This window comes from Bacillus rossius, chromosome 6, assembly GCF_032445375.1.
Source record: "Bacillus rossius redtenbacheri isolate Brsri chromosome 6, Brsri_v3, whole genome shotgun sequence".
Classification (NCBI taxonomy): domain Eukaryota; kingdom Metazoa; phylum Arthropoda; class Insecta; order Phasmatodea; family Bacillidae; genus Bacillus; species Bacillus rossius.
In genome coordinates this window covers 1,121,795-1,149,179 of record NC_086334.1, presented here as the reverse complement: position 1 = coordinate 1,149,179, position 27,385 = coordinate 1,121,795, and the positions used below count along the sequence as shown (strand labels likewise).

Genomic DNA, 27,385 nt, shown 5'->3' with positions numbered 1-27,385 from the left:
CTTTAACGATTTACAAAAACTATATTGATCAGCTCCCGTATGTTGACACTCTTCATGTAGGTATGTTGTGTTTCAGTAAATTTTTCTGTCTTCTATTGTTAAATTTTTTTCATAAAAACAGTTTTCAACAATTTAAACATGCTATTGTAATATATGTATTGAATAAACATGCATATTATATTGGTAAAGATAATTTAGATGAAAAGACATAGGTAGCCTACAATCTGTGATGAATGGCATTTATTAAAATAATATATGTTTCTTTGATGATAGTAACGGAAACAAGTGTACCTAGGTAAATAGGAAGTAAAATTAAATGTTTCTATTTTATCAATGCAATTCTCACCATACATTAAGTCCTTTTTTATATTTGTGCATACATTTTGTTTTCTACTGTAAAAAGACAAGTCACATATCAATACACTAGTATCCAACACTGGGTACAAGTCACAGTATTAATATTTAATTTAACCTTTTACATTTTGTCTAGAAATAAATATTAAAAATTAACATTTATTAATGCTTCTTTCATCCACTTTTCTTGCATAAATCGTACAATAACTTTGACGTCGACCCAAGTGTCTCCCCGGCTCCTCCAGGCCGTTATGCCTCGTCAGCGCCCCTCTTGCGTTAGCGGTGCAGCTCAGTGCAGTGGTTTGATCAGGGACGCACCCCGTGCGCCCTGGACCGCTCATGGACAGCCACGTATTTGTATCATGTTTGTATTTGTAATTCATTTGTATTTGTATTTTTATGTATGTAATGTTATTTCAGTGCCTGTGTTAGTGTGTAGATCCGCAGCCTGGCCCGCCGCGAGCTCGTGTTCTCCCGCGCCGGCCAGCTTCCCCTTCCCCTCCTCCCGGCCCGCACGGGCGGAGTGTCAGTCGCCGCCCAGCTGCCGCGCGGTTCAGCCCTGCGTCGCGCCGCGCCGCTCCGCTAGAAGTAACACGTCACGTACGGTCGAGTTTTGCGATTACCTGAGCACATCACGTGGCCGCCTTCAACCGCCCTACAAGACCCATTTTCATCATGTTTGTAATTAGGGAGTCCGGGTCGCGGCTCGGGAGAAACGTCCGTCTTGCGACGTGGTCGGCCAGGCTGCGATAGGGCTTCCGTTAATAAACCCCGCTCACGGAAACGGACAAGACGTACTTTTTCCTACCGCCTTCGCCAGTACCTCCAATTTCCCCGAAATCCTTTCCCTGTCCCACTTATTCCTGTACTCACCACTCTCCGGTTGGAGCTACGCGGGCAACTGAACGAGTTCTCAGGGCAATCTTCGACGGGGACCAAGGGACATAGGGCCGAAAGGACGACAACTTCTAATAATCTTTCAGCCCTGCCTCCACAAACTTCAATACCGTTGGAGCTTCTAAAAATCCATGAACTAGGTATCAGTCTTAATTGTGTACTTGTCATATAATATTTTCTTTGATAATTGGCTATGCCTTCAGATTTCATATATTTTCCATACTTCACATTACCAACACCAACTTTCACATTACCAACACCAACTTAAATTTAATGAGAATTCACCAAAAAATAAGTTACTAATGAGTGAAAATTTTCTCTGCTTGCCGAGATGCTTAGTTTTTTTTCTAATGGAACCATTCCGGACAATCTGCCTGCTGATGTTACAGAAATGTTAAGTGCTTTCGCTTTACAAAACACGCATAGTTTTTGTAATATGTCTGTTCCTCTTCATTAAATAGACCGAAAGCTAATTTTTTGACGTGATAACGTCTTATGAATCGATGAACGCCGGCTGCACGCACGAAACATTGTCACGTTCCACCTGAGCCGTGCGTGCAAGAACCGGCCAACCACCTTGCGAGAAAATCTTCTATAATATCAAACAGGTTAAGGCGGGCTTTTTAACAAATTGTTCGTGATTATATTTAAACAAATTATTTAAATTAAATTTGCAAAAACTGTAAATAATATTTGAAAATTAAAAAGTAGGTAATTTTTCATCAATGTTTTCTTATGACATTATCACGTAAAATTATCGTCCGTAAACAGACTTTACAGACAACCCCCTTTTTTTGTCAAACAGTTACTCTGATTTCATAAAATTTCTGTAGTTATATTTCTACACTCGTCTAGTAACACCGAACTTTCCATTGATTCTACTAAAAATTAATTACCCTATACTCCTGTGCTGTTTTCTGCTTGCAATATTTGAGGCAAAGGACATGGAATTTCAGCAGTGGCATCTAATTCTGAAGTAGAAGCAAGTACAGAATTTTTAGATCTTTCTTTGGAGATATGTCATTTATTCACTTTCCCTTAGAATAATTTCCTTTAACAGCTCTGGTCGAACATAGTTTTCCCAAGTTTGTAGGATGTAGGTTTTTGAACTAATATGTTCATTGTTAACATAATAAAGAGCTGCAGCAACGTGTTTACAGCAGTTTCAAAGTCCTGCGAGGCTACAACATTTTATACTTATAATATTTCTTTTGTTGTCAATTTATGAAAACAGAATAATGAATGAATAAACGAAAAAAACATAACAGTGAAATATAAATGCACAAAGATAAATTACTTAACACAAGAGTTACTTGTACTTGGTAGGGTGGAAGTGAAACAGACATTTGCTGAATAACTTTTGATTTTGATACAGACAAGTCACCTCTGTTTACTTCTTTGACATTATTCAGACGTGCACTAATGCATATGGTTTTTAATTTCAACAGTACATATCACTAATGATGATATTTTCAATCAGCAGGAAAGCACATGTAGTATCTACACCACACATGCAGTCCGTGTCCCGGGGATCAATGGGTCGCGACTCGTGACGGTCCTGCAAGCTGCTAGCTAGTGAAACACTGCGCAGCGCCAGACCCGTGCACGGAGCCTGCAGTGACAGCTGTTGTCAGGAGATGAAGAGAGCATCAGTGCAGCAGCAGTTGCCAAGGAGATTATCAGGAAAAGGTTGAAGGCTTCCATGAGCTTCATGGGACAGTGTAAACAGGTGAAGTACATTCACGTGAACCTTCAACTGCGTGTAACACTATCCTAAAAATACTGAATAAATTATGCTGAATAAAAGGTTTTCAAAGAGGTAATCTAACAATTATAGCCAAGGATGGATGCAAAGGTTGAAGTAGCAAATAGTTACATTAACTTAGTTCGTTTAATCATGGGCAAAGGCCTCACGTGGTTATCATACAAATACATCATTCTTTCACATATAATTAATACTTGCTTAATACTGATAGTGCTAGTACACATGCCACGGCAAAATACGTGAACGCATATCTATATTTTCTTTAGGATTAAATGCTTGATAGAATACATAAAATTAACTTGATAAATACTTGATGGAAAGAAATTTTACAATTAAGTATTAACGCTTACACACAAGGAATGAACACTGACATGCCTCATTAGAGAATACAAAAACGTCAAATGAACATGCAGGCGACCGCGGCCTAACCTACACTAGGCGGTATAAGCTTACTGTAAAGCATGATAAAGCATGATATAAAAGGAAAATTCACAAATTAATACATTAAATACATTACGTAAAAACATGTCCTAACGAAGACTGTAGACCAGACGGGGAGAAACGTCAAACAAACTATGCATGGTATTAATACAAAAAATGATCAAGGAAAACAATAGGTGCCAAATAGAATTTAGACGGTGACGGCCGAAATAAGAATTTATAGTGCAGCTATTACCAAATACCGATTACATTACTGTAAGGGTCACCACCTTACAACACTTACGTGCATTCTCCCCGCTGTCACACTCTCTCTCTAAAGCAAGTATCTGACTACATGCTTAAGTCACGACCAGCACCGACTGTGTGCTAACCAACAAGAAGAGCCTTCAAGGCATTACACCTAGTTTTAATTAAGCAAGAGGGCGCCACGCGCATGCGCGGACACCTCACGAGGGGAAGACAAAACACAGCACTGGACGCAGAGAGGGGGGGGAAGGTAGGAAGGGAAGGAGCGCCGAAGTCCGCCGCGCGGCGCGAAGTTCAAGTGACGCGCACCGACCACTTCAACTCCCCCACCCTTGACGAACGCAACCGCGAGCCTCGCCAACCAAGTCACAAGGACGCGAGGAACTGCAGGTCCGGTCACAACACTCTTGAAGTAACTCAAATGTCAAGTCAACACAATTCTATGTGTGTACAATAACAAAAGTGTATCTAACTGACGATTTCTTGAAGTGAGTTCAACACATTTCTCTGTGTATACAAATACAAACAATGTTTCTAAATAACAATTTCTTGAAGTGAGTTCAACACATTTCTATGTGTATACAAATACAACCAATGTTTCTAAATAACAATTTCTTGAAGTGAGTTCATGACTGGCATAATTTTCCGTGTAGGACACCTAGCAAGGATTCTCAGTGTATCCACAGAAATAAAGTGTCTTCAGCGTTTCCACTGAAATAAAGACTCTTCAGCGTTTCCACTGAAATAAAAACTTCAGCGCTGAAGAGAAAGTTTAGAGTACGGGACGTCCCTGATAAATCCAAAATCGGACAGCATCTTCTTCATCCCAGAGTAGCAGGAACAGCATGCCTTCACCCAGCGCGAACCCAGGGCGAGAACGGCGGGCGTCCCCACCGCCTGCCCACGCTCGACGCCTGGCAGGCAGGGCCGTCCGAAGCGGCCGCTGCAGGAGAGTCAGTCTCCGCACGCGTCACGGCCCCTCACCGGCAGGAGACGGTGGCGACTCCATGCCACCGCTCCTCATCGGTGACGTGACGGCGACCAACGTCCCAGCAAGCAAGTGACCTTGCAGACACGACGAACCCGGCGGGCGGCTGCGGTCACGCTATCTCGGGCAGGGCGAGGAGCGTCGGGTGCGCTGCGGCGCGAAGTCCTCTTCTGGGCGTGGCGGGAGCATCGGTGGGAGGAAAGGAAAAAAAAAAAAAAAAGAGAAGGAAACACGAACACCCAAACAACAACAAAAAAAACTAAGTCCAAAAAAGGAAAAAAAAAAAATTATTGATGAAATTTCTTTAATTGACCCACATGGGCCTTTTTATATTTTCTATTACCAGAAGGGTTACGCAATAGGACCGTGTTGTCTCCCAAAAATTTATCAATTACAAATGGCCCAACAAAAGCAGAAATCAATTTTGAATTAACATTATCAGCCAGTTTTGGCAATTTAAAATTCTTTAAGAGAACCAAGTCATTAACAGCAAAACCATGAGGTCTCCGCGTAGCGTTATAAGAGGCGGCTACAGCCTCGCGGGCCTTCTTAAGATTACAACTCACATCGTCAAGCATGGCCTCCAGGGAATCACTGTCAGACGCGAGTTCCAGAGGCGGCAGTCCCCAGGAGTTAAGCAAAGGATGGGTCAACTCACGGCCCATGAAGGGGATGGAAGGGGGAAACCCTGTCGCCATATGGACAGCAGAATTAAACGCCACGTTGATGAATTCAAGGTCACTGTCCCACAATGACTGGTCATCCCTGTAATAAGCAGTTAGAGTGGCTTTAAGCACCTTGTTTACACGTTCAGACTGATTACCCTGGGGGCAATAGGGACTACTGTAAATGGGTTTAATAGCCCATTCAAAACACATATCCTTAAATAATACAGACCGGAAGTAACGGGCATTATCACAGGTTATCATAGCAGGAGCACCAAAAAATTTCCACACTTGCTCTCTTAAGGCTTTAACAATACTAGTCGCCTTCATATTTTTTAAGGGGAGTAGTAACACAAATTTGGAAAAGATGTCCAGAACCACTAGAATGCAAATATTTCCCTTTTTGGAGCGTGTAAGGGGGCCAAAAATATCCATATGCAGAACGTGCCATGGAGCAACCGGGGGATCCGCACAATACAGGCCAACCTTGGCACATTGCGGGGGTTTAGAAACCTGGCAGTCAACACAGGACCTCACGTGGTGACGCACGTCTGCACGTAGTTCGGGCCATGCCAGATGCGCGCTGATGCGGCGGAACGTTTTTTCGATACCCAAGTGAGCACCCAACAATGAGTCATGAAAGTATTTAAGAACCATCGGACGAAGGGAGGCAGGGACCACTGCCTTCCTCTGCTTGCCTGATTTCCCTGTGTAATAAATTACACCTTGTTCCTCTACGTAGGGCGTAACAGTGCCATGATGCAAATCCCTGCGTATGTGAACGCACAGCGGGTCATCATTCTGACAATCACGGATACTAAGAAAAGACTCTGGGAAGACCTTGCACACCGCGGCACTAATCGGCTCAGAACAGGATACTGGCAAGGCACTGGTGTCAAACTCCTCAGGGGTAAACATCCGTGACAACGTGTCAGCGACCACATTGTCACTACCCTTAAGATGGTGTAGCTTAAAGTTAAAACGGGACAGCCGTAACACCCAGCGCCCTAATTTCCCTAGCTGGTTAGGATGGTTAAATAACCAGCTAAGTGCCTGATTGTCAGTGTACAGGTCAAATTCCTGACAGTCCAGGTACGAGGCGAACTTCTCAACGCCGAACAAGCATGCAAGCGCCTCCTTCTCATACACACCGAGACGCCTTTCTCCGTCTGTCAACGATCGGCTAGCATAAGCTATGGGGCGTAATCTATCATTTTCGAGGTGACCTAAGACGGCTCCTAGAGCAATACTAGACGCATCGACCTGAAGTGCGAACCTACGCTGAAAATCCGGAAGGATCAAAACGGGAGGAGAAGAGACAAGGGCCTTAAGATTATCAAAGGCTTTCTGTTGCGCGTCACCCCATTCAAAGGCTGTGTTTTTCTTGCGCAGCTTATTCAACGGACCACAGACCGCAGCATAGTCCGGTATAAAGCGTGCATAGTAACCTGTCATGCCTAGGAATCTCTGAATTCCCTTGACGTTTTTAGGGGGCGGAAAATTAACTATGGGTAAAACCTTGTCAGGGTCCATAATGAGCTTTCCCTTAGAAATAATGTAACCAAGGAACTTAACATGGTCCTGGGCCAAACAAAGTTTGTCAGGATTAACAGTTAACCCAGCCGCTCGAAGACGGTCAAACACCTGAGTTAGATGTTGTTTGTGCTCTTCTAAGCTAGCGCTATAAACAATAATATCATCAATATAGTTAAAGACAAATTTATACTTCAAATCAGAAAGAATATGGTCCAGCACGCGGCTCATGGCCTGACTACCAAAAGAAACTCCCATGGGCACCCTATTGAACTGAAATTGTCCCCAAGGGGTAGAAAATGCGGTGTATTTACGGCAATCAGGATGCAAGAGGATTTGATGGAAACTGGCGTTCAAATCGATGACGGAAAAAATGGCTGCCTCTCCTAGGTGTTGTAGAGCGCTCTCTACCGTCGGTAATTCGTAAGAGTCCTGAATGACCTTATCATTTAGAGATTTGAAGTTGTGAACCAAGCGAAATTCTCCAGCCTCCTTTTTAGGAACTAGAAAAGTAGGCGAGCTAAAATCAGAAATAGATGGGGCAATGACCCCAGCTTCCATGAGGCGATCGACAATAATCTTCATTTTTTGTAGTTTAGGGGGTGATACTCTGTGGCCTTTGGCCTTAACAGGCGTGCGATCCTTTAAATAAAACTTGTAGGGCAATACATCACACCTACCTATACGACTGTTTATTACGTCAGGATAACGACTGAAAACGTCCGAAATCAGAGAGTCTCTGAAGGTCACGTCACTCATGTCAGGACAAGACATGACTTCAGGGGCGGCATTCTGCGGAATTAATTTAATTTTTAATGAAGGGTGAAAGCCAAAAACAAGATGCTGATTAGCCACGTCAATCAAACAACGAGTTTTCCCCAGAAAATCCAGACCAAGGATAAGTGAATGACACAAACCAGGAATAATGTAAAAATGCCAGTTCCAGGAAAATCCGGCAATTTTAATGTGAAGCTCAACTGTCCTGTTAGCGCGTACTACTTCTCCGTTAGCTACACAAATAATGACGTCAGGGCACGTAGTCACACGGCTCTGCAATGCAGGTAATTTATTACATAAGGAATCAAAAAAATCAGCACTCAACAAAGAACGAGTGGCTCCGGAATCCACTAAAGCCGGGACAATATCACTAAACAAATTAACATGAACAAAATTGTAAAATTTATGAAAGGCGGCTTTTCTCTGACGACGATCGCGGCGACCGCTCATACGCCCTGATCGGGGCCCGTTTCCCGGACACTGATCCCTATAGTGCCCTGCGCGGTTGCACCTAAAGCATTTGCGTAAATCGCGGCTCACAGCGGGCTGCGTGCACTCAGACACCGCGTGACCGAACTTTCCGCAGTTGGCACACCTAGACCGGCTGGCCTTAAGGTCGGGCGCATTAGTGGGAGGGGGGCGCCTGTCGGTAGCGCGGCCGGAGCCGACAAGGGGCTCGGTTACACTAGCCGCACAATCAACGAGCTGCGGCGCGCGCGTAGCACCAGCAGACTGAGAATAAACATTCACAGCAGGCTGAAATTCTAAGTTTGTAGGCTTATAAAACCGCGATGTAGATGAAATGGGGAATTCCTCCTTATATTTTCTAACAGCGAGCAAGCGATTCTCCACTTCAGAGCTCCACTTGCGTAAAGCATTCAAAGTTGTGGGAGGACTAAGCATGGCGCTATGTTGAAGCACAAGCGGAGAGACATTCCCTAATATAGTTTGTACTAACTCAGTTTCTGTGAGGTTTAAATTAAGAACGGCCGCATAATTGGCCACGGAATTAATGAACTGAAGAGTGGGCTCGTTAGGCAATTGAAACCTAAATACTAAGTCTCGTTTACAGCTCTCAAGCACACGTGGAGGACAGGCAAATTGCAAAACTGAGCTTTTGAACTGAGCAAAAGAAAGATTCTGAGTAATTGCGTCAGTAAGTAATTGCAAAAATGCGGCTCCACAGAGACTCAGCAGGGCCTTTAACAATTCTGCCTCACTAACTAATTTCAGCCCTTCAAGACGTGATGCTGCACTTAAAAAATCCAAAACAGCTCGTGGCTCGCAGCTATCAAGCCGAGGAAGAAGCTTAAGGTTAGAAAAAAATATTTTTGTGTTAAATTTTGAGTTCAAGGCGGGGCCAGAAGGGGGTGGGAACTGCCGAGACGGTACCTCATCAGCTGATTCCCAGGAGTTACGAACATGCTGGACGAGTAGGCTCCTCAAAACAGCAACAGTAGCGCCCTCCTCGAAGGAAACGCCCTCCTCGGAGAGGATTTGAACCAGCTCGTCACGGCGCAGACGATACACCCATCCCGTGACCGGTGACCCCATGGTGCATGCAAGACAAAAGAGAAAAACAAAAACTTTAATAGTCAGCATAACACAAGCAGAGTTGCGCAGTTGAAGGCTTCCATGAGCTTCATGGGACAGTGTAAACAGGTGAAGTACATTCACGTGAACCTTCAACTGCGTGTAACACTATCCTAAAAATACTGAATAAATTATGCTGAATAAAAGGTTTTCAAAGAGGTAATCTAACAATTATAGCCAAGGATGGATGCAAAGGTTGAAGTAGCAAATAGTTACATTAACTTAGTTCGTTTAATCATGGGCAAAGGCCTCACGTGGTTATCATACAAATACATCATTCTTTCACATATAATTAATACTTGCTTAATACTGATAGTGCTAGTACACATGCCACGGCAAAATACGTGAACGCATATCTATATTTTCTTTAGGATTAAATGCTTGATAGAATACATAAAATTAACTTGATAAATACTTGATGGAAAGAAATTTTACAATTAAATATTAACGCTTACACACAAGGAATGAACACTGACATGCCTCATTAGAGAATACAAAAACGTCAAATGAACATGCAGGCGACCGCGGCCTAACCTACACTAGGCGGTATAAGCTTACTGTAAAGCATGATAAAGCATGATATAAAAGGAAAATTCACAAATTAATACATTAAATACATTACGTAAAAACATGTCCTAACGAAGACTGTAGACCAGACGGGGAGAAACGTCAAACAAACTATGCATGGTATTAATACAAAAAATGATCAAGGAAAACAATAGGTGCCAAATAGAATTTAGACGGTGACGGCCGAAATAAGAATTTATAGTGCAGCTATTACCAAATACCGATTACATTACTGTAAGGGTCACCACCTTACAACACTTACGTGCATTCTCCCCGCTGTCACACTCTCTCTCTAAAGCAAGTATCTGACTACATGCTTAAGTCACGACCAGCACCGACTGTGTGCTAACCAACAAGAAGAGCCTTCAAGGCATTACACCTAGTTTTAATTTAGCAAGAGGGCGCCACGCGCATGCGCGGACACCTCACGAGGGGAAGACAAAACACAGCACTGGACGCAGAGAGGGGGGGGAAGGTAGGAAGGGAAGGAGCGCCGAAGTCCGCCGCGCGGCGCGAAGTTCAAGTGACGCGCACCGACCACTTCAAGGTGTTTGCAAATCACTAAAATTATTAAAATTAAAAAAAGCTTAATTGAATTTCAAAAATATCTTCTTGGAGGCAGTGGCATAGCCAGGGGGGGTTTTTAGGGGTTCAAACCCCCCCCCCCCCCCTTAGCACCGAATCTTTAATTAATTTCTTATTCATCACTCATAAAAAATTTCATATTAAAATTAATAAAATTTTTACCAGTACAATATTTAAATTTAAGTACAGAAAACTGCTAAAATAGCACTATTTTACAACTTAATATCCAAATTTTCCTGGGGGGCATGCTTCTTAACACCCCCCATATACAAATCCTGGCTACGCCACTGCTTGGAGGTGCAAAGTGGAAGACCCACGTGTCAAATTCCACAGCCGTAAGTCTCACCATCCCTGCGTTGCACAAACACAGACAAATTAAATCTTTTATTCGTGTAGATTGTTGTAATGTACCACAATAATAATAACAACAATAAAAATTAGTCATTTTATTCTTAATGTTTTTTTTTCAACAGTACATCACATGTCCGAATAAAAACTTTTTTTTTTAAACTTTTATTTTACGTGAATGAATACACCGAAGAATTTTATAAAATTTTAAAAGAGTTTTGTGGGGTTGGGTCAAAGCAGTACATATTCCGTGGAAATAAGACCTTTTTATTCTCTGTCTCTTATAAGAACTACAAGCCTATGATAAACGAACACACAGGCAGATGAACACAGTTGCCACAACAATAGGTTTCTACTATTGTTAAGTAAGGAAACCTAAAATTGACTGCTAACATCTGTCCATGTATTCCCGGGTCAATATCCTTGAAGCATTTGGTGGCCCAGGTACTCCGGATAGCATGTTAATGTTGTACATGCAGTAACATTTACAGCTGACAGTTATTTAAAAATAACACTGCCCTATGAGAACACTTAATATATTTAAAAAAACAGGTATTATCCTATTGTACACAACTATGTAACACACATTGAATCCAGTCAACACACTTAAAATTTTTTAAATTTATTATTATTTTTTTTATTAACATTTTAAAAGCATTTCAAATGAAATATCACAGCAGAAAATCAACTTTGCAGGCTCTGAGGTAGTATTTTCAGTGTTATTAAATTCTGAAATGGAATACTTGAACATTTGGCAGTTTAGTTTTCTATTTGGAGAGTTGAGATAGGTAATGTAAAATATTTTCAAAGTGGGTTTGAAATTGTTGTGTACAACCTCTATGGTATAGTGAAGAAACATCACTGTTGTTTTTTTAATTGTTTATTGTGGTGCAGAGTATAAATTTATTTATTTATTTTCATTTCTGTGAAAAAAAAAAACTAGACAATAAACATGAGAATGTGTTGCAGATTCTTCCAAAAAAGAAGACTTCTTATTAACTGATTCTACTGAGAATAAGTACTGTCACCACAATATTTACTTGTACATACATACTGGTTAAGCCAAGATTTTCACATCTTAATTGGCAGTTGTCCCCTGTTCTACAGCTTCTATAACTTTTATTAGAAGTTTCTGAGTGAATTTCCTTGTAGGCTGTGTACATGTGAACTACTATGACAATCTGCAAAACTTGCTGGTGGTGTACAAGCTGCAATAGGTGTTTTGTGAATAATTAATAAGTGTTATTGTGCTTTCTTTAATTCTCAGAACTAGAATACAGAGTCATTTTCAACAATGAATAAAAATAACATGTATTCTCTTCTGAGTGTAGAGGACCTATTTCTACATTACTGTTTAGATTACAAGCACTAAGCTAAAAACTTATCAAATCTAGTGTGAGCTGGCCTGAACATTCAGCACAATATCTCAACCTTGACTAGCAAATATTTATGGAACGACACTCAAATGAATATCTGAATGTTTAGTCACCCATTAACATTTATGACTTCTACTTGGGCACAGAACCATCAAAGAAACCAAGGTCCTAGTAGCAAATAATTTGGCCGGTTGCTCGGTTTGCCCGGCCCGGGTTGTATCTGAATTTTAATTTTTTTAAATATAATTCTAGGCCAGCCATGGAAATGGTGGAAGCTGTATTTTCATTATATCTTTCAAAATATTGCAAGCTAAATAAATTATTTAAAAAAAATTTATAAAGGGAAATTTGAAATTTTGGTTTTGAAAATTCGGGGAAATTTTAGTGCAGATTTATGTGGTCGCCCTGTTAGGCTGGCTTGCATAGTCATTACAAGTATGTGGTTGAGATTTGCAAAGCAAAGTTCACGCATTTGAATAAACTAAAAAAATTTGCTTGGATTTTTCTTACCAGTCTTTGCAAGCCAGCCATAGGCCCGTGTCACACGATGATAGCTAGAAGCTGCCAGGGCAGAAGGTATGTCTGTTTCATGGAAGAAACTGTCTAACGCAGAATTGTGACTGGTGTAGGCCTCGCTGGAAATGGTTTCATGATGATAGTTGATACTTTTTTAGTGTACAAACATAATTTTCGCATAACGCTGTAACACTTCAACAGACCACATGTTCATCAAGTTTCAAATCAATAATCAAGGTAACATCAATCCCTCCAAAACAGATTACTGTTGTTAACACTAGAGGCACACTACCACTTCATTCTGATTGGATAAAATTTTCACCCTGTTTGAAACCTTCCACAGAATTTAAAATACTACCGATTACAAAAACTTCAATGAAAATAGCCAACACCTTGCTAATATTTCACACAACCATCCATACCAGCTGCCGTTGAAGACCTTCCAAGGAAACTTCCATCGTGTGATAGTTCCTCTAGTCTCTGTAATAAATACAATTTGTAAATAATCCAAAATGATAAGAACCTCTTAATATGCAGTTTCCAAAAAAATGTAAACTTGTAGAGTATAATTCAAATATATTTGCATTATCATACTTTTTAATATTATTTCTTGAGTGTTTGATGCACCTGAACCTCGTACCCCCTGAAGTAAAATCACGACCTGGGGTGGGAAATACCCCCTTAAGTAAAATGTAAAGCAGTCCACTCGGACAAACCACAGATGTTTTTGGAGAAAATAAAAGTTATAGAGAGCAAATGAGTTTTGATGTTGTTTGCAGTGTGACAATGAGCCAACCAGAGCAGTCGGAAGCAAAACTTGACGAGTGCTTTGTTTTATATCTGTCGTTCGCCACAGCAGCGTTGCAACATGTTCGGGCGCACGAAGAGCCACTGTGTCGGGTAAGTTAGCAATCGTCAGTGCTGCACTATTATTGGGTATATTGTTGAACAGATTTTTAGGAAATAATTCTTAATCTTCTGTTACTTAATGCCTAAACAAATATCAGCAAGAATCCTTTAAAGATATGTACAAGATGTTATGGCTATGATGTAGCAAAATGGTCAGTGTAGCATTTCTACTTCAATTTTTTTGTTCCAATTAATTTATTTGTAAATTCTTTTGTAAATAAGCAACCATAATAATAACAACAGATCTTACACAATTTTATAAATAATCTTAAAATTATTAAATAATACATTTCTTACTGTTACAGTAATAAAAACCTAGTTTTTTGGTGTTGGAAATGTAGCCTACATTCTGCCTAAATTCCAGGTAGGCTTATTTCCGAACAAAAATTGTTTTTATTGCCAATGTATAAAATGATCAAAGCATAATTATTACTGAAATACAGTATGTAATAAAATAATGTCCCAGTTATAAATTTCAATAGTATCAACTGTAGGTATTGTAGAGTGTTGGTTCAAGGTCACAATTAAAGAGTAACTCAAACAGTTTTAGATAAGTGCATGTGCGAGTACTGCTTTGTTGTTTTCTCGCTTGAGGCGCAACCTTTACAAAACTGCGACTACTGAGCGTAAAGCATTTGTGTTCTGCAATTTGCTAAGAGTGAATCTGTAATTTCAGTTCATCCTTCTTCGTGTGTTTCATTTGTACAAGAGTGGCTGGACGTCGAAGCCCCATACCTTTGGATTGGTCGCGATGGTCAAGACAACAGAGCTCTTCTTTGCTGGCCTCCACTTTCATCTGACATAACGCCATGCAAATTGTTTTCCTTTGGGGCTTTATTACAAAAGATAGTGTCTACGTTCCGTCTTTACCTAATGATTTGCCAGAGTTGAGACGGAGAGTTGAAGAGGCTGTTGCTTCCATTACTCCGGACGTGTGCTGTATAACTTAAGGTGCACATATTGCACATTTGTAAGAAAAACTAGGTGTAAGTAGTCTAAATTAAACTGTTATAATACACCATCGACACCGTGTGTGTAACGATCACGCGGTCGTGTGGCAGGCGTGGCTGCACAAGCTCGGAGCCCAGCCGGCCGTGGGGGGAGCCTCCAAGAAGGTGCGGAACGTGTACATGTTCAACCTAGTCCTGCAGATGCAAGAAGGGGCCCTCAAGACCCCCTTCTCGACACCGCCGCCTGCCGGCAAGCTCAGGCCCCCCGCCGAAGTCTTCCCGCCCGAGAAAACAACCACCAAGGTACAACCAGAATCAAACATTCCTGATATGCAGCTCAGCTACAAGACAAAATTATTAGTTTTTGTATCTGTACGCAGGGTTCGTACAATTCCTTCATTTCCTTAAGTCCTTAGTTTGATTTTAACTGTGTGAAAGCCATTAAATGTCCTTGAATTTAACCTTGGATCTTATAAAACTTCTTAATAAACATTTTGTTTCATTTGCACAAAAATTAAAAACACTTTATGTTGTGTGCATTCTTTATTATTTTTGTTTTGGACTTTAGCAGCAAAGCAATGTTTTGCACGTGCACTTAGTGAGTGTTTCACAATGGTATTTATCTCTTTAAATTCTTTTTGTGTCTGAATTTTTTTAAATAATTTTTTTTGAGTAATAATAAATTTACTTATGGTAAAATATATGCAAAAAGTTATATGTATATCTAATTTAAAATATTTAAACTCTTAAAGGGCTCCTTAAAATTTCCTTAATTTTTATTGATGTTAAAAGGTATGAAAAATTGACAGTGCTTAATATTTTACCATACCTCATTATACATGAGAGAAATTATTTTAAAATTCCAATTAGCAACAAAACAAATAAAGTTACTGCTGTTTTAGATTGTGTGAGCTCACTTGGATTGAATGGATTGATTAGTGTTTGGATCCTCGACACTGAGGTAATTAGCGATGGATTGAGAGTGAAGCAGCGAACAGAGCAGTGACATTAGAAAACGAGAGCACCCAGAGAAAACCCACCGGCTTTCAGCAACAGTGCGGATGCAAAAAAATATTCAGGATGATTTTTTAATAAAAAAATAAAAATAAAAATAAAAAAAACTTACATTACTACTGACACTAGCACACTGACATATGGGTCTACAGTTGTAGCCAGACGTGACATGGCTTCTCAAACAGTAACATACCGTCTTCATTGATATTTTGCAAATGTTTTCATAAATTGTGGAAAGGAAGGGGGAGATATAATATATCTTGTATTCTCCTGTGCATCCACCATCCCTCGGGGAAACGGGACGCGGCAGCCGCGGTGCGAGGCGTGTGTGCCCCCAGGAACCCGCGTGGCTGCAGGCCATCGCCCGGGGCACCGGCGCCGACCTCCTGCACTCGTCCAAGGACGGCCGCCTGTTCCTGACCTCGCGCTACCTGGAGAACGGCCAGGGGGCCATGAGCTACCTGGCCATCAGCGTGGCAGACAAGGAGCCCTTGTTCCTCACGCCCAGCCAGGGGTGAGTGTTTTACCCTCCTTTCATGCCTTCCGAGATCACATTTTTGTACAAAACGTTCCTTTTTTCCAGAGCTTGAGATACCTGTTAAAAATTCATGAATTATCATAATGGATATAAAAGTTAAACACTGAGTTAAACAAAACTAAATATGGAAAATAAAGAACAGTTATTCAATTGAAATTCAATTGGATGGTATATGCATACTAAATGACTACTCTGTAATGGCAGATAGAAGGGTGTTAGCTTGGCTCGGAGTTATATTTGTACTGCAATTAACCTATGTGGTAGCTAAATTTTTGATATAACAGCATGCACAATTATCCATATCAGCTGGCTTTCTGACATGACTAACCACTTGTTATTTCAAAGATGATGAGCTAGCTAAGCTATTTGGCTTATTTCCTGTTAGCAGGTAACTGTATTTAACACGAGAGCTGTTTGTTTTCCAGATCCCCTCCAGCCAAAGTCAAGGACTCCGACTGCAAAGAAGAAAGCTTGTCCTCAGCGTGTTGTTCGGAAGAGCGTGGCCGGAAGGGAGAGAGCACGAAGCAGAGTAACGGACCTGACAGACGAGGGCGCTGTACGGTTGCAGCCGAAGCACGGAGGGAGAGGACGGCCGAACCGCAACCCCCGTGTGGTCCGTCGGTCACGCAGCGAGAACGCCCGCCGGTGGTTCAGGCATCCACGGCCTCAGCCCCGTCCGACAGGGCCCCCACTCTGGAAACGGCCGGAGAACGAATGCCGTTGAAGGGTCACACGTTGCGGAAGATTTTCAAAACCATGTCTAACATTTCATCGCAGCAAACCACGTTTTCATCGAAGTTCCAGGTCGGGATGGAGCTCCGCACAGCAGCTGATCCGTCTGCGACGGGCGAGGCCCGGGAGCATGCGAACCTCGACGCCTCGAGACCGACTGTACTGCAAGTCAGGGCGACCGGGAAGAAGAACAGCCACCTGAACGAAGCCACCAGGGAACAGGACTCTCCCAGGGAGAGGTCCACGGATGACAAGAGGCCTCGGAATGTCTCTCTGCCGGCAGCTGGGAAGGAACCTGCTGTGAGCGTCCGGTCGAGCACGTCTGTGTCCCAGCACAGCTCGGCTCCCGGGACGAGCAGGAGTGGGGCGACAGTCGCGGTCAGCGTCCGCAGTCAGCAGGGCTGTGCCTCATCGCGAGGCGTCTCTGCCGAGTTGGAGGCCAGCGCAGAGGATTCTGATCTTACAGTATGTCCGCATTGATAGAAACACTTCGTATTTGTGTTGTTGCTTTCATTGGTGGTTTTCCCTGGCTTTGCAGTTTTAGCTTAGGAACTGATAACAATAGTAAATGAAATGCTTGTATTGGTATTTAAACTTGTGTAACAACTTGAGTTAAATGAGCTGAAATAAACAAGAAGTAAATGATTCTTTTCAAAGAATGACCATGAAATTCATTAGAAATATTCTGTTGCTCAAAAAAAAATAGCCTCATTTTCAATAACCAATAAAAATAAAAGGCATCCAACTCTTTCTCTTATTACTATGTAAGAATTACATTGTTTTCCATAGAGCATGAAGTTGGTAGGTACAGAAAAAAAAAACACAACCCTTGATTTAGGAAATCAGTACTAACTTTCTCTGTGTGTCAGCAATTAGGCTTCTGTTTTAAATACACACATGTTTTCGGCTGTCAGTGTCAAAAGTTAGAAGTTTTAGAGTCTCGTGAATCGCGACTTGAGTTTATTACAATGGCATTCGAGGTTGGTGATCAGTTAGTATGAATAATTGAAAACAAAATGAAGTGTTCAATGGCATTGGACGGGGACAGGCAAAGTGCAGCACTGAGCCATCAGAGGGACTCAGCTGAAACCACCGCCTTCAGCGCTGTAAGCGGCATTCAGTGCGTGCTTGTTTGTTCAGTATTTATTGTTATTAAGTTTTTATTCCCAAAGTAGTAAAAGTTAGTTATTTATTATCTGAAAATGGCTGATGGCACCAATAAATTTACTCTAGTGCTTAATTTTTGAATTAAGAATTCTAAATAATTTTGCTTATATAACTTTTTCCTCATGATTTTAACTTATTTTATAAAATCAAGTTAATAAATTGTTTGGAAATAGTTTTAAATTCATATACTAACTATTTTTAATAATTTAAAAATAGTTTTGACAATTTAAAAGTGTTTATTTAAAGGTTTTTGAAAAACTTAAGTTTCATAGCCATAACATGAACTAAGACGTGTAAGCATATAGTCGACAGTTTTGGACTACCTAACTGTTAATTTTTAGCCTTGGTCATAGTACATCAGTCATGAACTGATAAAAACCCGGTTTTCCCAAGATCCGCCAAACATGAGTTTTTCAGGGTCTTTTTTAATGGGAAACCTAACTTTTTTTTTGGTTTGTGAATGATATCCTAAAAAAAAAGAGTTTTATGACAATGTGTACTTACAAACATTTGATTCTAAACTTTAAGTATACTACATGATTTTATGCTTTCAATTCATACTATGATTGAAATATAAATTAGCCTTTTAAGCTTTAAGGTAAATGTTGTGGTTAACCAACTGGGTGCGTTGTGGACCGCGGACATGGGTGCCACCACGTGGCCCGGAGGGGGCTAGGCTCGACTCCCCTGTGCCCCACCGGCCGGCTCCGAGCACTGCCGAGCGGTGGTGGGCTCTCAGGGCGTCCCGCACGTCCTGGTCTCTGCAGGAAGCCCACGTGGTTACAGTCGAGCACTCACAGGTGTGGGAGGAAACTTTACCTGATGAGTTGCGAGAGATGCCAGGGTCAGGGGCGGATCAGGACGCCACGTGGCCTGGCCTAGAGACCTAGTCCTTCAGGACTTAAATGATGAATTAAACAGTTTAATAGCCGGGGCAGGCCTTGAAGTTAAAAAAGGTTTGAAACAACATTAATGATGGGGGATGCTAAAGATCAGTTGAAGTAGAACGGTGAAGTCGACGAGGTGCCTAGGATGCGTCCTGCCCGGGCAGCGGATAGGAGGGACTGGGCCCTGCCCTGGGTGTCATGGCGGCAGGAAGCAGTTTAATTACCGCTAGGCCGTTTATATTTACTTAACAGAATCTCTCGAGCACTGATTAATAAATTACAGTTGATTATTAAATATTAATAATATTTACTTGTAGTAATCAGTAAGTTACAAAAACAAACTGCCCGCGTCAGGGTGTTTTCTGAAATGTTTACGCATTGCGCTGCTCCATCCTTATTTAGGCTGAAAGAAAACACGACACTAAGGGGTTTAAAATATAAGTAAAATTACAAATTATATAAATTAAATAATTATTCTATAGGTGCGTGGCACAAACTCTACTCGCTCTTGCGGGGTGGACAAACACACACCCTCTCCTACTGCTGTACACATAGACCCAGTAGCAGCCCCGGACTTCGTGGGCCGGGCCGTTTACTTTCACGGAGGCCCTCCCCGGGAGATTTAAATAATTAACACTTTCAGACATTTTTAACCCAACCCGAAACTTAATTAAATGAATAGTTTTGCTAATCCATCTTAAGATAATTCAATATTCTTTCCTGATAAATTATCCTAGGGTCAGTTTTATAAATGTTTGATAACAAAGTTTTGGTAAAATTGCACCATTGTATGTGGCAATAAAATGTTTGGAAGTTTTCCCTAATACGAAATCATGAATTGAATATTGAAATCATGGAAAAAATTTAATTTTCATTTTTCCCATCAGTGTCCATATTTAGAACAGATCACAATCAAACAAAAATAAATAAAAATGGAAACCCCTGGCACGGAGCAGGCCTGGGTCACTGCACTGCTGCCCCTCAGTCCGCTCCTGCGTAGACCTACATTTTTAACCTACGAAAATAAGTCAATTAATTTTTTTTAAATCCCGTCATGATTACTTGGATATCTGCACGAGCGGGGTGCGGATTAGCAGGACTCTACAGTAATTCAGTATAAATCATGAGCAAAAACAGGAAATGACTAAAGCTAAATACAGTACATTCCCGATTATCCGCGAAATTAAGTGGCAGGGCCACCGCGGATAGTGAAAATCGCGGATAATCCGCAAAAGAGCTGAAAATGGGAAACAAAAAAGGAAACATTAATTTCAACTTAAAAATCTAAAAATTTATGTACAGTTAAAGTTACAATTAACAGGAAAATTTTTTTAAATGATGCTAAAATACTGAATAGGTAATTAACATAATACATTTCAGTAATGTAAACACGAAAGTGCTCGGTACTTGCTTCGTAACAAGGATACAGTACTGTACGTACTCGGAGGCTTCATTGGACACTGCGTGAGTTCCGAGAAGGCCTGTGCGTTTTACTGCATACCGCACACAGTACACTCGTCGGTAGAGTTACAATTTGCTCACTTGTAATAAAATACAGATTTACATATGGACGTAGTTATACAAAAAGGAACCAACCCACAATTTTATTATATTTTATTTGAAAAAAAATAAAAAAAAATAGTACAAGGTTGATCGTACCGTCGCTATTTATTATATCAGTTTTTATACTAGACCATTAAAATTATACCCACATTATGTCATCAATAGGAGAATTACAATTTGTAATTAACTTTAACTGGTTCCTTTTTGCATAACTACGTCCATGTGTGCTGCGTTGTTTGGTAGCATGCGCGGATGACGGGGAGTGGACCGTGGCAGGCGGTGATGGCGGAGACGCGTGCCTGCAGGAGCTGTTTGAGCGGCGCGGCGCGGCGGCGGAGCGTCGGGAGCTGCTGCGCCGGCTGGACAGCCTCGTGAGGCACACGGACGAGGTGCTGAGGGGCCGAGCGCCGCCCGGCCCCGAGCTGCTGAGCCAGCTGAGGCAGCTGGGCGTGAGGTACCAGACCCTGGTGAGGTCCCTGCCCGCCGACTCCCGGCCCCTCTGGCTGCTGCGGCTGCTCAGGGACAAGCTCCTGGGTCTGCGGCTCAAGGTGAGCGCTGGAGTGTTCACTTCACTACACGCACGGTGTTCCAGCGAGCCGTGACTTCCGCTGCACACATCTGTTTGGTACAATTCACGTTGTTGGCCTCCACCTGAAGACACGGATCTACCAGCCCCTGTTGCGTCAGTTTTCCAGCACTAATGGTGGGGTTGAACTGATCGCGAATAGATGTTAAGGCACGTTTGAATTGTGGCATGCTGATGTAGTTGCGCACTCTATTCAATCGAGCACCTTCATACGAATTGCACTGACAATATGGTTGCCATCCTGGTGTATACTGAATCGAATCCACGGCAAAGAAAATTATTGAATGACCATAGAATTAACATGTAGTTTAGTTTTTCAAGAGATTCTTAAAAACAACTTTTTTGTCAATTTTTTTTATTATTTCATATAAAAATCAGAAATAATTTTAATTTGCTTTATAATAAAAAAATGAGTTTTTAATAAATATTTTGTGTAATTTAAATTAAAATGTTTGTTATAGTCATCATTTTTCAACAGGTGCCTTAGGCGCCTTACAACCAACTTGTAAAACAACAGTCCTTCAAATGGCTATTTTACACATTTTTGATATCTTGAAAAGGCATTATCAAAACAATGGTTTCATTTATTTTATGAGTACTTAAGTGTAAAATAACGACATGTAGTACAATGGCATTAAAAAAAAAAGAAAATATGTAACAAATTTTTAAAATAAAATTGAACCAACATCAAAGATAATGTGTTGATTAAAGTAGATTATGTTTTGCAATTTTTTTTTTTTTGTTTTTTAAAGTTTCAAGTTCTTTTACGGGAAGGGAAAAAAGAGCTCCGCCAATGAGAGAGAGTTTTCTTCTTCCCACACACAGCACACGGTGCTTCATAACGGCAAGCCTACACTTCAGAAGCACAGAGGGTCTGTGGACGTCAACATGTATATATATATTTAAATCCGACCTGAAATACATTAAAGCACCAATTCTTTTTGTTGTTTGAATTCCAGGGTGCACTGTGGTCTTTTGTGGTTACCTAGAACTGGTGAAGTAAGAAGTGTCAAACGTTTAACGCACAGTTGTGTCTGCAGTTTGTCAAGCGCATGACCAAGTTGGACTGCATCCACGATGCGCTGCCAGCCAACCAGAAGCAGAAGAAACATCAGCATCAACACCCAGACTTAACAGAGCAGTTCCGAGCTGAGGATATTGATCTAGAGTGGAGGGCCGAAGTGTTTCGAATGCCAAGCCCAAAGGTTATGTCGGACCTTAAGAAAACCTACCACACTGAAGTTGTCAACAGGTAGGTTTGACAGTAGCCTACTCTAAACACTAGCATGGATAAGTACTAATCGAAACAGTTTTGAAGTAAACCAATGAGTTGCATATGTTATTATTTACTGTACAGAACTGTGGCTACTAACATGTTAATATCACATTTTACCGCGTAGTATAGTAAATTGAGTGAAAATTGAAACACAAATCTGTCATCAGTCTTCAGGATGTGGATACAAACACTGTTATCAATGGTAGGGGAAAAAATGAAGTCTCTTGCAATTGGTATTGCTGGATAAATTTTTTTTTCCATTGCTCAAAAAATTAAGTCCCATGCATTTCACATGCATTTCAATTTCTAAAAGCAATTATTTTCTCCTGACTGCCGAAGGGATATTGAAGTTTCATCTCTTAACAAGTCCTTTTTGTATTTTGGCTAGTGGACGACGTTGTAGCTGTCATCAGTGGTTTGTAAGTTTTATCCAGGTATCCTTGTAAACTCCCACTTAAACACTGTCCTTGTCCCATTTCAGATGTTACACATCACCTTTCAGAGTACTGGGCAGCAGTTAAGTCTAAAGGCCCCCACACACGATCAGTCGGCACTGAACAGTAGGAACTGTCTTGTGTGTGAGCAAGGACGGTGGACTGCTGGACTGACGACTGTGGGCTTGAGAGCCGTGCGTGGGAACAGCGTCTGGCCGGTCCAAACTGTCGTGTCGTGGCAGACACCCTTGTTCATACTCTTTGGTTGTTTGCCATTACCCCCCTTTTTTTTATAACTACAAGTACAACTGCAATTGCAACATCCAAAGGCTCTTCTACGATGAAACGGTACATCCATCAGCAACATCAGGTGACAGGGAAGGCTCCAGTACAGTTCGGGCCGAGCAGTTGAAGCTTTAACAAAGTGGGTACTTTTTGGCTCACCTCCACATGCAGATTACTGTCCGAAACTATACAACAGGTTTGGATGAAATTTTTCGCACTGTAAGTATGTACTTTTCATCCCAAAAATACACTATATACATAAAATGATATAGTTCCAGATTACATGGCTTTACTTAAGTCACATAATAATAAGTCTTTTAACAGTAAATACTTCGAAAAGAGCAGTCCTGAGGTTTAAATATATGTAAAGATAACAACACACAGTAATATGTGCTTGCATTTTTTGAAAGAGAACTAAACTCTTTTTGCCTGGTTGTAAATATTGAAATTTATTTGATTCAGGTGAATTGTTCTTGGTTGTACACAGGTTCCTGCACTATCTGGTTCAAGAGAAAATTGCAATCCTAAAAAAATACCAGAGCAAGTTTAGCAAAAAGGAAAAACATCTGAAAGCTGAGTTGCAACAGGAAATTCAAAAGGGTTATGAAAATTATAACGTGAGTACTGCATTGCTTCTATCGTATTTTCCTGCGTATGGATCGCAGATTTTATGCTGATTTTTTTGTTCAGGAAAATGTACTGCGATCAATATGCGAGTTCTCCATTTTGGGTAAACACAAATTGACATAGCAGTGTTGTGGTTGACTATGTGTTTATATAACTAGCGTGTGTTGGTTTTTAGTAAATATGTCATGAGTAAATATAAATTGTTCAATTAAAGTTCTCAGCAGAGCATGTAAAACATCATGAACTGCGCTGTTAAGCTACGTCTGCCACCTGTCAGTGGCACCGGGCCTGTGCTGGTAAGTGATGAGGCAGTCTGGCATTAGGCGGGGGCTCCGCAAGACGGGAAATAATAATAATTACCAGCCAGAGTGTGTGTGTGTATGTGTAGGGGCCATGCAGCAGTGTTTATGGTTCTCTCCCCCCCCCCCCCCCCACCTCACTCATCGTAAATGCCCGTGAACTGGCACCGTGCTCGATAATCACGTGTCTATCTCGACAGGTTTCTGTGACGTAGCTGTGTCCAAACATTGTTTTTGTGTGAGATTTCTCATGCTTTCTAGTGCAACATTTCCGTCAGCACAAAACTGCTGTTTTTATCGCAGGGAACTGACGAGGAAATACCTGTGGTCTTTTCTCTCTTGTTGAAGGTGACGGGTAGAAACAATAGAAGGGAAGGGAAACATTGGTATAGAAACTAGTATTATTTTTTGTTGGTATTCTTTGTTAGATAGTATTAAGGCCTTGTGGCAGGAGGGGGGGGGGGGGGGGGGCCATAAAGGATGAAGGACATGAGTGCCGTACTTCTCACGCGGCAATAATCTGAGACCCGGATCATAAAGACTTCACTTGTATTCTACTGGAGACACTTAAATGGTGTGACCCATATTCTAGGGCAACCCTTACGCTGAAAATGTTAGAATTACTGCTCAAAATTAAGGGTGCGACCCGTACACTGGGGCGAACTTTCTGCGGGTAATTATGGTAACTACGAATTTGTGTCAGGAGCTTGTGTGTTGTTGGGCATGAAGTAATGTTTTGATGCTGGAATTGTTTGCAAGCAACACATTACAAAGGTAGCTCTCATTTTGACATTAACTCATTAATCATGTATCATGCACATAGCAATTATACTCTTGCCTACAGGATGTCTACAAATACACTTTGACTAAAGTCAGTTTATTTATAAATTTTATACAAGAGACAATGAGTTTTCTGAGCCAATAGAAAAGTCATGTTTACACGAAACCATTCTTATTTGCAGCACGTAAAAAAGTTTAATTTTTTTTTTAAATTTCATGTGCAGTGATGTTGAATGAATATTAAGTATTGTACATTAATTCTTGAAAGTTTAAACGGCATTCTATAATGTACGACAAACATGCAGGTTTTCACGGCCCGCCGAGAGTTTTCCCAGTCCCAGGGCAGCGAGAGGTTCGGGCCACCTCATGCAGCCTGTGAGGTGCAAGCCACATTTGTAAATACACAGATGTGCATGCGTGTGGCTGTATATGCATTTAAAAATAACTTCAGTATACAGCTTGCAAGCACCTTATACAGTGATGACGTTAACCGCACTTGCAAAACTCTTGGGCCACAGATTCTGTAGGCCCTCTTGTGGGAATCATACAGATAGCACAAAGACGTTTGTAAGTTGCAAATGTGCACACATTTTATAGAATTTTAAAAGTATATATTTTTTAACCGGAGGAGCCCCCGACTAACTGGAGGGAAGAGGTTCAGTGAGCTCTGTGTCGGGCTACGCTGCCGCGAGTGAAGTGGAACGCGGGCGGAAGTGTGACACGCCAGCGTGCGTTGCAGGCCGTGCTGGCGGCGTGCCGGGAAGTGGACCACGTGCTCGGAGAGATCAGCGATGCCGTGGACGGCTGCAGGAAGTGTCCCGAGACGCAGAAGGAGAAGCAGCGGCTGCGGAGGCTGGAGGCCAAGTACGCGGCGATGGCCCATGAACTGAAGGACCAGGTCGGCAAGGCCTGTTCCACCCTGAAGGTGAGCTCGCAGGACAGCACAGGCACGTGTTTCATTTCCATGCATGCCCTTCATGCACCTGTGCTTGAAGGAACTGCTGATCAGACAATACCATTTTAAGAGCCAGTGATTCTTTTTGAAGGTTGATTTTAAAAGTGTTGCAATAAGCATGACTAACTGTACATTAAATTAAATTATTGTATATTATTGAGCTTAATGTCTTATTGACTGCAATACTTCTCACCAATCAGGGAATATGCATATATGTAAAACACATATATAAACATACATACATACATACATTTGTTTGTGTATGCGTAAAAGCTGTAATATTTTATGTGCAATATCTGGAGGTGTTGTAAGGTTTAGTTGTTCAGAACAAACGGTAAAGAAGCCCTGTATAAGTATCTATTATTTTTTATCTATCCTTCAGCATCGGTTTAATAGCCAGTTAACAAATCAGGCTTTTCCATCAGCAATATTAGGCTATTTTTTATTTATTTTATTCAAATTTGTTTCATGCCTGCCAACAGCTAAAATGCCTATGGTAGACATCACATACTAATACACTATTACACCGGCTTTCAGGAGACCAACAGGCCCACTGGAGTATAACAATTAAATTTTAAGTTGGTGCAAATGATGTGATACACGATCTACCACTCACTGAAAATGCACTGGGCACAACATGCCGCTGTTTCTCCCTTCCCCGTGGACGTGTTCCACTGAACAAAATAAAAATGTGGTTATCCGCAGCGCCCACAAGCTACGACCCATCAGGCGAGAGTGGAGCGCCACAGCTCACCGGAGCGCAGCAAAGAGCAAAGCGCATGAAAACAGGATTCATAACAAAGTTACAGAGTCCGTGATGAGCATGTTTGTATTACTGATAAAGTTTGGTTCCTCAGTTTAACTTGCTATCGCACTGGGGGTCGACGTGTCCGTCGAATCCTAGGGCGCCGCCACATGTATAACGGGCATGTGGACCCGGCTGCTCTGTTCCCAGGGCCGTGACGTAGCCCGTGTGTGGCGAGGCCCGTTTCCCCCTGTATCACTGACAGGTGAGTGAAGCTCCTTCCTCTCGCAGCGCTCGCGACTCACTGCCCCTACATCCTCGCTCGGCAACTGGGAGCGGAGCACTGAGTCACACCGGTGGGCGCGGGCCGACACACACACGCAAGCACGGGCGGTCGTAGAGGGTGGAGGTGCAAGGAGGGGGAGGGGGGAGGTGGTGGCACATCGGGCTCAGAAGGAGGGGAGGAGACACTGAGGCTCCGGCGGATGCAGCGGACTCGGTGTGGTGTGTGCAGTTTGAGACGCAGCGCTCTCGCAACCTGTGCGACATGATCGAGGCGGAGAAGAGGAGGCTGGAGCAGATGGACCACACCTTCCGGGAGAGCATGAGCATGAAGGAGGCGCACAAGAAGGAACTGGAGGAGGAGATCGTGCGTTTGTCTTGCGAGGTCGACACCAAGTACCAGAATATCATCGACCTCAACGCGTACTTGTAGCCCTGGATCAGGCGCCGGCTTCACCAAGCGAACTTGTTACAAATTTTTGTGTGATGTCTGTTAAGTTCTGTCTACATTTCTGTTTGTTTAATTAATTATATGTGTAATGCTGTCATGACAAAATGTATGTAGCTTTACAAGCTTTTATTTATTATATGGGAATAAATCATATGACACGTTAAATAACACACTATATGGTAATCATGCATACTCACCTGAGATTACTTTTGTAAGATTTTATGAACTCAAAATATAAAATATTAAATAAAAAT

The 27,385-nt window shown here is 41.7% G+C and overlaps 1 protein-coding gene across 3 annotated transcripts; it reads left to right on the top strand.

Moving 5' to 3' along the window:
- The first annotated feature begins 1,993 nt into the window (after positions 1-1,993).
- LOC134532459 (uncharacterized) lies at positions 1,994-27,384 on the top strand. Of its 3 annotated transcripts, none has more exons than XM_063368872.1 (10): positions 1,994-2,980; positions 13,431-13,551; positions 14,622-14,813; positions 15,863-16,038; positions 16,488-17,259; positions 20,717-20,959; positions 22,038-22,249; positions 23,480-23,609; positions 25,438-25,623; positions 26,913-27,384. In XM_063368872.1, the coding sequence occupies exons 2-10, from the start codon at positions 13,438-13,440 to the stop codon at positions 27,111-27,113; spliced, it is 2,226 nt and encodes a 741-aa protein (XP_063224942.1). In that variant the 5' UTR covers positions 1,994-2,980; positions 13,431-13,437; the 3' UTR covers positions 27,114-27,384. The 3 variants fall into 3 exon arrangements, with proteins under 3 accessions (XP_063224942.1, XP_063224941.1, XP_063224943.1); XM_063368871.1 differs by lacking the exon at positions 1,994-2,980 and adding an exon at positions 11,599-11,777; XM_063368873.1 differs by lacking the exon at positions 1,994-2,980 and adding an exon at positions 11,606-11,976.
- Position 27,385: the final 1 nt, after the last annotated feature.

What these genes read in the sequence shown, in the direction of transcription:
- LOC134532459 (XM_063368873.1), top strand. Translation starts at nt 11,933, where the DNA reads ATGACAATCTGCAAAACTTGCTGGTGGTGTACAAGCTGCAATAG. An exon ending in CAGAGGATTCTGATCTTACA is followed by an intron (nt 17,260 to 20,716) that starts GTATGTCCGCAT and finishes GCGTGCCTGCAG; the next exon opens with GAGCTGTTTGAGCGGCGCGG. An exon ending in AGGCCTGTTCCACCCTGAAG is followed by an intron (nt 25,624 to 26,912) that starts GTGAGCTCGCAG and finishes TGGTGTGTGCAG; the next exon opens with TTTGAGACGCAGCGCTCTCG.